The 12,900-nt window shown below is 53.9% G+C and overlaps 1 protein-coding gene across 2 annotated transcripts; it reads right to left on the bottom strand.

Moving 5' to 3' along the window:
- Positions 1–3,765: 3,765 nt before the first annotated feature.
- On the bottom strand, positions 3,766–12,112 carry PRR13 (proline rich 13). Of its 2 annotated transcripts, none has more exons than XM_044995659.1 (4): positions 11,917–12,112; positions 8,735–8,780; positions 5,849–6,267; positions 3,766–5,186 (listed from the first exon to the last, which is right to left on the bottom strand). In XM_044995659.1, the coding sequence occupies exons 2-4, from the start codon at positions 8,751–8,753 to the stop codon at positions 5,142–5,144; spliced, it is 483 nt and encodes a 160-aa protein (XP_044851594.1). In that variant the 5' UTR covers positions 8,754–8,780; positions 11,917–12,112; the 3' UTR covers positions 3,766–5,141. The 2 variants fall into 2 exon arrangements, with proteins under 2 accessions (XP_044851594.1, XP_044851595.1); XM_044995660.1 differs by lacking the exon at positions 11,917–12,112 and adding an exon at positions 9,275–9,367.
- Between the last annotated feature and the right edge of the window lie 788 nt (positions 12,113–12,900).

Genomic DNA, 12,900 nt, shown 5'->3' with positions numbered 1-12,900 from the left:
GATTTATACCAAGCATCCAACTCCCCCACCATTACAGCTCGCTCCAGTTTTTACAGGCCTGGCCTTGGGCTGTCCTCCAAGCTGTTAACTGTTTTGTACTGTATTAACTCCTGGAAGCTGCAGCAGCAATCAGAGCCCCATCATGCTAAGTACTGCCCAGACACGGGGGCTTGACACCATGGGGCAATCGACCAGCGTAGCTATAGCAGAATAATAATCGGGCTGATATAACTTCCCCCTGGTTGACACCACTCCAGAATATGAGAGAAGGTCCATGGAAGCTGACACACAGTCCCTGCCTCAAAAGGCTTCCAATCTAAATAGACAAGGGCAACCCAGAAGGGAACAAGACGTATTATCTCTAGTTTATACATAGGGATGCTGAGACATCCAGCAATTTGCACAGAGGAAGAACTGGGAACTGAAGCCAGATGTCCTCTGTTGCAGGCCAGTGTCGCAGCCACACGACCGTCTCTCTTCTCTTCCCCCACCATCTCCCCTCCGTGGTTACTGGGCTCCTGCAAGCAGCCCTCATCCATCATGTTCCATTAGTCAGCACTACATTTTTAATTGCAGTGCACTACAGGCAGCGAGAAAGCCTGGCCCTTGCTTCTGCAGCTGGGCGGAAGGGCTGGCACCACCCCAACTCCCAGAATAGCCAGATGTACCTGCTAAAATAAATTAGCGGGGAAAGAGCAACTGTTGAGGGTGAAACTGGCACAGTTGTTCATCAGTGTTAGCAGCCCAGTAAAATTACAGGGGGCTGTTCACACCTGGCTTGGAGCTCTGGTTTGATGCCAGAATCACTCCCTTGACTTCAGTGCAATCACTCCCAATTTACACCAGTGGGAGCTGAGCTCAGAAGCAAGCCTGACGTCATAGCACTCGAGGCTTGTCTCCCACTCTAGGTTTCTCCCCTCTGGCCAAGCCCACTGTGGCTAGCTGCCCAGGTTTCACAGGAGAAGCCAGGTTACTCGGCCGCTCAGAGAAGAGCCCAGCCGTCGCAAAAATCTTTATTATTAGTATCAGCAGCACTATAACAGTGTCTGTAACCTTAAACAAATCCTGCATCAACTGGTCCTCAGGCCTGGTCTATGCTTAGAAGTTAGATCTGAACCCCACTGTAGACAGGGGTAGGTGGGCAGAGGAATGTTTTTGTTGGCCTAGCAACCACCCCATAGGGAGGTGAGTTACCTGCATCAATGGGAAACCCCCTTCCATCCACATAGGAAGCATCTACACTATGGCACTGCAGCAGTGTAGTGTTGATATGGCCTCAGGAGGGCCCATTCGCCACATGCGCAGGCATCTACCCCGCTGGAGTTTGCACAGCTCAAGTGACTGCGTGATGTGCCAGGATAAAACCCAGGTCTGCCAGGATCCAGTCCGGGGCTGAGCCGGAGAGGTGATGAGATGGACACAGGTGGTAAGATAGAGAAAATGTCTATACTGGGGTGCCACAGGGGCACTGTGATGTGCTGTAGCGTAGATGCTTCTTAGATCCACCGAAAGGGTTTTCCAGGCAATCCACTTCCCGGAGCAGCAGTAGCTTGGTTGACAGAAGAATTCTTCTGTCACCCTAGCTGCATCTAGCCTGGGGGTTAGGTTGGCTTGACTACGGTGCTTGGGGTGTGATTTTCCCCATGGCCTGGAGCGACACAGCTAGGTTGATCTATCAGAGGGGTAGCCATGTTAGTCTGGATCTGTAAAAGCAGCAAAGAGTCCTGTGGCACCTTATAGACTAACAGACGTATTGGAGCAGGAGCTTTCGTGGGTGAAAAGGATTCACCCACGAAAGCTCATGCTCCAATACGTCTGTTAGTCTATAAGGTGCCACAGGACTCTTTGCTAGGTTGATCTAAATCTTAAGCATAGACCAGAGCACAGACAGAGGCAGCCAGAGACCAGTTTTGTTGTTTGTTTTTTATCTGGAGCAGGATTTAATATTTAGAGCCCTGCGCAGATACAAATTTATATCCAAGGATACAGCTATCCATGGATAGAAATTGGTATCCGCTAAACCGCAGGGCTGTCACGGGAACTGTGGGGCTGCTGCTCCCAGGAGCCAGCGCCCCACGCCGGCAGCTCCTCCCTGTATTGCCCCCAGACCTGGGGTCTGTCCGGCATGGCTGTATAGACCCCACACAGGAGACAGAGTCATGCAGACAGCTGCATGGAAGGGACAGGGATGGTACAGTTACATCGGAGGAGCTGCTGGCATAGGGTGCTGGCTCCTGGGAGCAGCAGCCCCACAGTTTGCTCCTTTTGCCGCCGCGGTTCCCGGCAGGGCCCTGCGGTTCAGCGGATAACAATTTCTATCTGCCAATATAAATTTGTATCTGTGCAGGGATCATAGAATATCAGGGTTGGAAGGGACCTCAGGAGGTCATCTAGTCCAATCCCCTGCTCAAAGCAGGCCCAATCCCCAGACAGATTTTTGCCCCAGATCCCTAAATAGCCCCCTCAAGGACTGAGCTCACAACCCTGGGTTTAGCAGGCCAATGCTCAAACCACTGAGCTATCCCTCCCCCCATTAATCTATTAATACTCAGCAACATGTTGGGATCAATGATGAGCATTCACTGTAGCAGGACTTGAAGTACAGCATAGCTAATCACTGCTAAAAGTCATGAGATTTGCTTAACCCATGAGACTGCCAAAAGATTTTTTTTTTTGGTGGGGGAGGGTTATCTGCCATCTAAATTTCTAAGTCTAAGCCAGTGGCTCTCAACCCTTCCAGACTACTGTACCCCTTTCAGGAGTTGGATTTGTCTTGCATACCCCTAACTTTCACCTCACTTAAAAACAACTTGCTTACAAAAACCAGGCCTAAAAATAAAAGTGCCCCAGTAGACTAGCACTGAAAAATTGCTTCCTTTCTCATTTTTCCCATATCATTATAAAATAAATCAATTGGAATATAAATAGTGTAGTTACATTTCGGTAGAAAAGCCATTGTCTGTATGAAATGTGAATTTGTACTGACTTCGCTAGTGTTTGTGATGTAGCCTGTTGTAAAACTAGGCAACTATCTAGATGAGTTGATGCACCCCCAGAGGTATGTGGACCCCTGGGTTGAGAACCATTAGTCTAAGCCACTAGGACAGGGACCATCTTTTTGTTCACAACACAAAGAAAAGGAGCAACAAGAAGTCATATTTTTAAGCTTTTAGTTTTCTCTGAAGGCTAGAAACTTTTTTAAAATGGAAGTTGAAATTCTCACATAATCATGACTTCAGGAGATGGGGCTTTAAGAAAAAAACCACACCAAACATTGGGAGATTTACCGACAAGGGTAGGAGGCGGCAGATCCCAAATCAGAAGCTGCAGCCCATGGGAACATAGCACAAGCCCGTAGAAGGATGCGCAAGCCCTGAGGGCAGGCTGGGGTCTCATTCACTTACAGCTCAGCCCAGAATAGCAGCTTCAGCCTGGCACACTGACCAAGACTCGGGAAGCAACCAGAGACATGGTGGGGGGTGGCAGGAAGTTTAATCTGAGGCTCAGTCGATGGTTGCCATTTTGGCTGATGGTGGGGATTGAACTGGGGTTCTCCAGAGCTGAAAGCACAAGCAGCTTCGGGTTGAACTAAAGATCAAGCCTCTTTATGTAAGGCTGCAACGGTCCTCTGTGAATGGGGAACCTGGGAATGCCCGCTGCCCAGCCGGTTAAATCTGCAATTAAAAGTAGACACCCCCTTGTGGGGGAGGGTGCAGCAGATTCTGGGAAGCCACCAGCACCTTTGATACACTGACTGCAGTTCGGTATGAAAACCAAAAAACTTTATTGGAGAAGCAATGAACAGATACAAGTAGAGCAGGTAGAGGACACAACTTCCACAGCCAGAGGGATTAAAATAAAGTCTGCACGGGAGCACCATGCAACAAGCCGTCATGGCTAGTCCAGATCCGTCCCGCTCCCCTCTGTGCCCATGTGCAGAGCTCGGGCTCCAAAACCATCCCAAAGATAGCCCTGAGCCATGTCACACAGCTCCACGTTGCAGCGCTGAGTCACCTCCTTCAGACAGCCGGCAGATACTACAGATCCCAGCAGGCCATGCTCCAGCCCAGCAATTGGGAACACAGGGGAGCAGAGCATGCTGGGACTTGTAGTCTTCTAAGGCCATACATTCAGGTTAGTGATGAGCTATGGCTGCATTCTGTTGTTTTATACAGTGTCAGCCAGACTGCATCAGGGTAGCCCCTACACCTCCCACCAAAGGGACCTCTTAGAATACCGGCCCCCACCTCCAACCCTTTCCCTCCAAGATCCTTGTTGAGGAGTGGGGGGGGGGGGAGGGGGGGGAACAAACTTGATTGTAGTGTTAAGATTTAAAACTCTTAAAAGTTATCCCTGATCATGTACATTCATTTACGACATGAGACATTCAGAATTTTAATTCAGAGCTATTATTCCAGCACTTCTGTGATTAGTTTATAATACATGCTATATAGACTTTTTGTGATTAGTTTCTATCTAGACTACCTCCTCCCTCAGCCCCAAAAGGAACATCCCACCAGAAAATGGACAACTGTGGGCAGATTTATCCAAAGTCATTTAGATACCCAACTTCCTTATGCCTTTGAAAACAAACCTGCCTCTCAGCCAGTCAGCAACATCCCCAGATTCCTGCAGGCCAGCCAGAACGAGCCACAATATCAAGGAATGAAGGGAGCTGCTGGTGCAGATGCCTTGATTTGCAAGGACTTATTCTGCAATTGCATCATGAACGGGGCATAGGCTGTGAGTTGGGAGGCTCCAATTTTTAAGTCCAGAAGGGACTTGTCATGAAAGGTAAAAAAGCTCAGAGTCCCAACTGCAATATTGCTACAGGGCTCCTGCATTTTAACACCCAACCCCTAGTGCACCTGCTTTTAATGATAAGGTTGCACGTCTGATCGCACCAGTGCCCTCCATCACTCGGTCAGTGACATCCAGATTAGCATATGGCTCACCAGGGCTCCCTGTTCTGTGCCACGGTCTTTCCTGGGGATTTTAGCCTCTGTCCTTAGCCCTGTTATAGGCTGTTAGGGAGGTGGCTGGCATCAGTCCAGTCAGCCAGTGGCTTGGTTGTAGCAGGGGAAGATCACGGTCTGGTCTGCGGGAAGCATGCGTGGCTGCAAGGCGGAGGGAAGCCTCAGTCAGTCACTGCTGCTGCTGCTGGAGGAGGAGGAGGAGGAGGAATGCTGCAGGAAGGGGGAGAGAAACCATGAGGCTTGGACCTCAGCCCAGGGAGTTGATATGCTGTTGGCAGGTGGATGGATGGGAATGGAAAGGAAGGGGGCACCCTGCTAACAGGGCCCTGAGCTGCTGCCCATGGAAGCAGGGCTAGCTCCCACAGGGGACCCTCTCCCCATCCCACCCTCCCCCAATGTTACAGGGTTTGTGTAGTTGGCAAAGGGGTCTTGGGTCTACTGCTAACCCCCCATGCACCAATCCCCACCCCAGCCACACATCCACGTACAGGGGCTCCCCTGCCATGCCCACAGGAGTTCCCCTACTTGCATTGCCCCCACCCCACACTGTAAAAGGGGGGGTGCCTTAACCACGGAGACTAGGACCCCCTCCAGACTCATGTAATGAGGAGCCAGAAGCACTGGCTGGACTCAAACCAGCATCCAGGATGTGGAAGGGTCCCCACCCCAAGCCCTGAGCGAACCAGCCGCCCTCCCTGTCAAGGTTCAGTGATGGCACTAAATTGCCGAACAGACTGGGAGGGGGGGAACACAACCCACACAGGTGCTGAGAAAAAACCTCACACACAAGCTTTCTCCTTCCCCTCCCCCAACCCAGCACGTAGCTCTGACCACTATGCCAGAATGCACCCCCATTCCCCACCCCCACTGACCTTTCCATGCTTGTGCAGCTTGTGTGGCTTGTGCGCCTTGTGAGCCTTCTTCATCTTCTTCTTCATCTTCTTCGCCGCCTTCTTGTCCAGCACTTGGGCCCCGACCACGACGGTCCCAGGCATCAGGGGGTTAATACCCATCCCCCCGGGCATGCCAGGAGCAGGTGGTGGGTAGGGACCCAGAGGGTAGCCAGGCTGCTGGCCGGGGAAAGGGGGTTGAATGGGGTGGCCGGGGGGGTAGGCGGGCTGCCCTGGAACCCCCGCTGGAGGGGGGGGATAGGAGCCAGGGGGCACTGTGCCCGGGGGCACTGTGCCCGGGGGGAAGGCAGGGTTCCCAGGGGGAGGGTAGGCAGGATTGGAGCCAGGTGGGTACATGGGGTTGGGAGGGTAGGCCGCTCCGGGGTAGGCACAAGGCTGTCCTGAAAGGAGAATAAACCAGTGTCACAGCCAGCAGAAGAGAGACACCCCTGGAGCAATATCCCCCCCCCATAGCACTGCCCTGCTCTCAGCCCCACCCTGCAGCATCACTGGGGCTTCCCCACCTCACTGCCCCCTGTCCCCCCCGCGACAGCACAGGGCAGCGACACCAAGTGTTCCAGGCTTGGCTGCTGCTCCCTAGCTTTGCCTCCCGCCTTTGCTGCTTGGGGAGTGGGGGGGTCCCTTGGTTCCTGCAGGGGCAGTTGCCCCCTTTGGACGGCAATGATGCCCCCAGTGGGTTGCCAGAAGGGGTAACTGACCAGGTGCTGGGGTTCGAAGAGCATCAGCTGCAATTGCCTGAGCTAGAGGAACAGCTCCACTGGTGTAGCTGACGCCACCCTCTGTACATATTTCTGCTACTGGTGGGGCACGGCCATGCTGGCTCAGACCACTGGTCCAGCTAGCCCAGTATCCTGTCTTCCAACAGCGGCAATCCCAGGTGCTCCAGAGGGAACGAACAGAACAGGGCAATTTATCTAGTGATCCATCCCGTCATCCAGTCCTAGCATCTGGCAGTCAGAGGCCGCTAGGGACACGCACAGCATGGAGTGCGGCCCTGACCATCTTGGCTAATAGCCATCGATGGACCTATCCTCCTGGAACGTTTCATTCTTTTTTGAACCCACTTATACTTTTGGCCTTCACCACATCCCCCCGGCAACCAATTCCACAGGCTGACTGTGCGTTGTGAAATACTTTCTTGCGTTTGTTTTAAACCTGCTGCCCATTAATTTCACTGGGTGACCCCTGGTCTGGGTGTTATGGGAAGGGATAAATAACACTTCCGTATTCACTTTCTCCACACCAGTCATGACTCTATAGTCCTCTGTCATACCCCTCCTTAGTCATCTCTTTTCTAAGACGAACTGTCCCAGTTTTTTAAATCTCTTCTCATATGGAAGCTGTTCCAGCCCCGTAAACATTTTTGTTGCCCTTCTCTGCACTTTACCAACTTCTCTGTATCGGGTTTGAGATGGGGCAACCAGAATTGCACACAGTATTCAAGGGGTGGGTGTATCATGGGTTTATCATAATGCCACTATGATATTTTCGGTCTCATTATTAGGAACTATTAGGAAAGGGATAGATATTCAATTGGCTTTTTTTTGGCTGCCGCTGCACATTGAGCAGAGGTTTGCAGAGAACTATCCGCAATGACGTCCAGATCTCTTTCTTGAGTGGTAGCAGCTACATTAAACCCCATCATTTTGCATGTTCTGTATCGTTGGGATTTTTTGTTTTCCAACGTACATTGCTTTGCATTTACCACCACTGAATTGCCTCTGCCCAGTCACCCAGTTTAGGGAGATCCCTTTGTAACTCTTAGGTAAGGTCAAAACTGACTCCAATCTCGAGTAATTTTGGATCATCTGCAAACTTTCCCACTTCACTATTTACTCCTTTTTTCAGATCATTTATGAATATGTTGAACCGCACTGATCCCAGTACAGATCTTTGGGGACCCTGCAATTTACCTCTCCCCACAGTAAAAAATGACCATTTATTCCTACCCTTTCTTTCCTATCTTTTAACCAGTTACTGATCTAGGAGAGGATCTGTCCCTTTAGCCCACGACTGCCTACTTTGCTTAAGAGCCTTTGGTGAAGGACCTTGTCAAAGGCATTCTGAAAGTCCAAGTACACTACAGCCACTGGCTCACCCTTGGCCACGTATTTGTTGACTTAATTCTAATAGATTGGTGAGGCATGATTTTTCTTGACAAAAGCCACGTTGACTCGTCCCCGGTATATCATGTTTATCTATGTGTCTGACAATTCTGTTCTTTTCTATAGTTCCAACCAATCTGCCTACTATGAAGTTGGGCTTACCAGCCTGTAATTGCCAGGATTGCTTCTGGAGCCTTTTAAAAAAGGATAGTTACATTGGTTACCCTCTAGTCATCTGGTACTGAGGCTGATTTAAGCAATAAGTTACATAGTACAACTAATAGTTCTGCAATTTCATATTTGAGTTCCTTCAGAACTCTTGGGTGAATCCCATCTGGTCCTGTTGATTTATTACTGTTTAATTCCACAACTTCCTCTGTTGACACCTCAATCTGGGACAGTTCCTCAGATTTGTCACAAAAAACAAAAACAAAAAAACCCAAAACACTAGCTCAGGCATGGGAATCTCCCTCTTGTGTACTGCAGTAGAAGACCGATGCAGAGTTAGCATGAGGCACATGCTGCGTCTGCGTCCCACAGAACCTGCCACCAAAACCTCCAGCTCATTTCACGTGGACCACCCAAGCTGGGCTAGATTTGAACCTGCCGCTTTAGAGGCAAGAGGGAGTCCCGTATCCCTTCTTTCCCCTGCTGAGGCAAAGAACGGGGGAGCATCAGAGGGGAAGCCAGAGGAGCAGTTGAGACACCTGCCAGACTTGCCATCGGTCCTGTTGCCCCTCACCTGCGTAGGGATCCGACATGGTTAGAGAGGAGAAGTGTCCTGTCACCTGGAGGGAAAGACACACTGTTAGGCAAATAGCACAGGGCACGCATGGGTCACCCAGGACCAAGTCTCTGGTGCAGCAGCGGATTAGCCCAGCCAACCCTAGAGCTCGGAGAAGAGAACACCAGATGGGGACAGCCTGCTGTTTGCATCCCTAACAGAGATCAGGCCCTGCCCTAGAGAGCCTGCCATCTAACTAGACAAAGGACGGAAGAGGAGATCGGAGAGGGGCAGTGCTTTGCCCTAGGTCATCTTGGCAGAGCCAGGAGCAAAACCCAGCCCTCCTGGCTGCCAGCCCAATGCGCCACCAGGCCCCGTGTCCTCATCAAGAGGCAGCTCAGGCTGGTGACTTGATTTTCCATCCCTCCCAGGACTTGATTTTCCATCCCTCACAGCCCCCACCCTCACAGTCTCCTCACCTGCTGGCCCTGCAGTGTGTGTACCCAAGCAAATGAGCAGAGGAACAAACAGGATCACAGGAGAAAGCAGCTGCTGTACCTATCTAGCCAAGCAGGTGTGGCTTGGGGCATGAATGCAGCCCAAGCTTGGCTGACTGGTTCCGGGGACTCAGAGCTGGCGTAACCGTCCCCCCCCAGACAGAGACACTGAGACACCTACATGGGAGAGGCTGCTGGGTTATTTCAGAGCACCCCCACACCTTCCCGCTTCCATTGCTCCAGCCCCATCACCTCCCTGGTTTCCTCTGCCATCCCCCAACGCTGCGCCCCACATGCCCCCCAAGCTCCTCCACAGCCCTCTTCAAACTCCACTTAATCTCTGCTTCAAGCCATCAGCTCCCCTCCCCACCCCAGGGCGCTAGGTCCTGTCCACCCCCAGACAGCCCCCTGCCCCAAAGACCTTACAATCAAGGCCACGGCTCCATTAGTGTTAAACCAGCTCTGGGCAAGGACCCCCACCCGCAGTATCTGAAACCCAAACCTCTCGTGTTCTTTTCCTCTCTCCCCAGATGCTGCTCGGTAACAGTCACCAGCGAAACAAGAATTTACAGCTGGATTGGGATGGGGGAAGGGGTCCCTATGCAGGCTCCCCCACTCCTCAGGGTCAGACTAACCCCAGATGTCCTTTGGCACCACCGCCATTCCCTGGAGGAGCATGGGCAAGCAGGCACTCCAGCCACCCCACCTCTCATTCCAACACCGTCCCTCCCGCCCCCACAACACACACAGAGATCTGCACAGAAAGAACAACAACTCAGCTAGTCAAATCGATTCAGAGCAAAGTGAAACCGACCCAACCCGCCCCAGTCCACCCTCCTAAGCAGAGCTGGGTCCAAGGCCAGGCAGCACAAAGTGACTCAGCTACATTGCCCCACCCTTGAGATCTCATCAGCTTTTAAAGTTCAGGAGCAGGGAGCAGCTCAGGGATACCCCACCCCATGCCCTGCAGCCCAGGACAGCCAGCCAGGGCTTAAATTTGTGCTGGAAGAGGTGCCGAGGCTCAAGGAATTAGGTGCTGGGCTCAAAGCAATTTTTTTTTACATTCATAACTGATGCAGCAAATTCAGAGGTGCCCAGGCGATGAACAGCCAAGCCTAGAGGTGCCAGGGCTCAGCCCTGGCACAAGTTAAGCACTGGACACCACTGCGTTGCCGCACAGAGGTGACCAGCTCTCTCTCAGGAAGGTTGGCAGCTCAGCAAAAGAACTAATGGGGGAGGCAGAGGGTTGGTGACCCCTGCAGACTGCAATTCACTGAGGACCCACAGAGTTACAATGCCCCACGCCAAGTCTCACATGCCCACCCCTCTGAAAATTCAGGGGGGAGTGGGAAAGCAGCCCCCAAGAGGTCTATAGTGAAAGCAGAACTAGTTTAGCTACCGACAACAGAGGAGAATCAGATTTGGGACGTGCAAATGACAGAGACGGAAGAGGGGTGTGCATGGGGGTCAGACAGAGGAGCATGCATGGGGGTTGTGCAGGGGAGCATGCACCAGAGATGGATAGACAGACAGATGGGTGTGCAGGGTGGATGCAGAGAGGGACGGACAGACAGCTGTGCGTGGGGAGGATACGCAAACAGAGGGACGGCTAGACGGAGGGGTGTGCAGGAGGATGCACAGAGGGACGGATGTGCAGGGGGGATATACAGAGGGGCACACATGGGGGAGGGACAGACAGAGGGTGTCCACGGGGATGCACAGAGGGACCGAGAGACTAACAGCTGTGCGGGGGAGGACACACAGAGGGGCACACATGGGGCAGGGACAGAGGGACATGTGGTGGGATACACAGAGGGGTATGCATGGGGGAGGGAGGGACAGACAGAGGAGCGTACAGGGGGAGGGACGGACAGACAGACGGATGTGCAGGGGAGATGCATGGGGTGGGGGAGGAGGGACAGACTGATGGGTGTGCAGGGGGATACATGGGGGGAAGGGAGGGACAGACAGAGGGGTGTATGGGGGGAGGGACGGACATACAGACTGACTGATGGGTGTGCAGGGGGATACACGGGGGGGATGGACAGAGAGGGACGTGGGGGGGAGGGACAGACAGACAGACAGACGGCTGTGCAGGGGGATACACGGGGGCGGGGAATAGACGGACAGACAGAGGGACGGGGGGCAGGGGGACATACGGGAGTGGAGGAGGACAGAGGGATGGGGGGGCAGGGGGATACACGGGGGGGAGACGGACAGACAGAGGGACGTGGGGGGGGGGAGGGACAGACAGACAGACAGACAGACAGAAGGCTGTGCAGGGGGATACACGGGAGGGCGGACAGAGGAACACAGAGGGATACATGGAGGGAGGGAGGGACGGACGGACAGACGGCTGGGCAGGGGGATACACAGGAGGGAGGATGGACAGACAGAGGGACGTAGGAGGGGAGGAGGGAGGGACGGACGGACAGGCAGACGGCTGGGCAGGGGGATACACGGGACGGGGGGAGGGACAGACGGCTGGGCAGGGGGATACACGGGACGGGGGGAGGGCGGACAGAGGGACGTAGGAGGGAGGGACGGACAGACGGCTGGGCAGGGGGATACACGGGGGCGGGGAATAGACAGACAGAGGGAGGGACGGGGGGGCAGGGGGACATACGGGAGTGGGGGAGGACGGACGGACGGACGGACAGAGGGACGCAGGGGGACACACAGACAGGCCCCCCCCGCCGTCACCTTGGCACCAGGCGGCTCCGCTCCCGAGCTCCCCGCTGTGCCCCGCCGGCTTCCTGGAAGCGCTGGTGTCCCCGGCCCGCCCGGCCCCCATTGGCTGGCGCCGGCCCGGGGCGGCCCGCACTGGCTGGCCCCGCTGTCCGTCACCCCCGGGCCGCGCTTGCGGGAAGTAGCCGCTGGCCCCGCTACAAGGGCCACGCCCGCCTCCGAGCGTGGGGGGAGGGGCAGGTCCGTGCCTGGCCCCGCCGGCCTCTCCCGCTGCACCTGGAGAGGGGGAGGGGACTCCGGACTCCTGGGTTCTCTCCCCTGCTCTGGGAGGGGGTGGGGTCTAGTGGGTTAAAGCGGGGGGACTCCGGACTCCTGGGTTCTCTCCCCTGCTCTGGGGGGCTGGGACTCCGGACTCCTGGGTTCTCTCCCCTGCTCTGGGAGGGGAGTGGGGTTTAGTGTATTAAAGCAGGGAGGGGGCTGGGAATCTGGACTCCTCGGGCCTAGCTCCAGCTGCAGGAAGGAAGTGTGGTGTAGTGGTTAGGGAGGGGGATTGGGCATCAGGACTGCTGGGTTTTCTTCCTGGCTCTAGGAGGAGCGTGGTCTGGTATTTGGAGAAGGAGAGTGGGGAGTGCTAGACTCCTCTGTTCGATTCTGAGCTTTGTACAGGAGTATGGTTCACTGGTCAGACTCAGGGAGCAACATCCAGAACTGATTGGCTGTGTCTCATACGCTATCTGTGCCTCAGTTTCCCCACCTGGAAAACAGGTGTAACAACTCCAACCCATATTGGGGGGGAGGAGGTGGCTTGTGAGGCTTAATTCACTAATGCTTGGGAAGTGCTTTGAGATCCTCAGATGAGAGGTGGCAAAGAAACATTCTGGCTGTTCAGTCTCACACCATTGAAATCCATGGCACTGAGGGCTCTTTTGAGAGGCCAAGAAAGCACTAGGAAGGATGGTCCAGTGGGTAGGGCACCAGCCTGGAGACGTGGGATAGATT

This window comes from Mauremys mutica, chromosome 20 (assembly GCF_020497125.1).
Source record: "Mauremys mutica isolate MM-2020 ecotype Southern chromosome 20, ASM2049712v1, whole genome shotgun sequence".
Classification (NCBI taxonomy): domain Eukaryota; kingdom Metazoa; phylum Chordata; order Testudines; family Geoemydidae; genus Mauremys; species Mauremys mutica.
The sequence above is the reverse complement of the archived record's forward strand: the minus strand, read 5'-3'. Positions and strand labels throughout refer to the sequence as shown.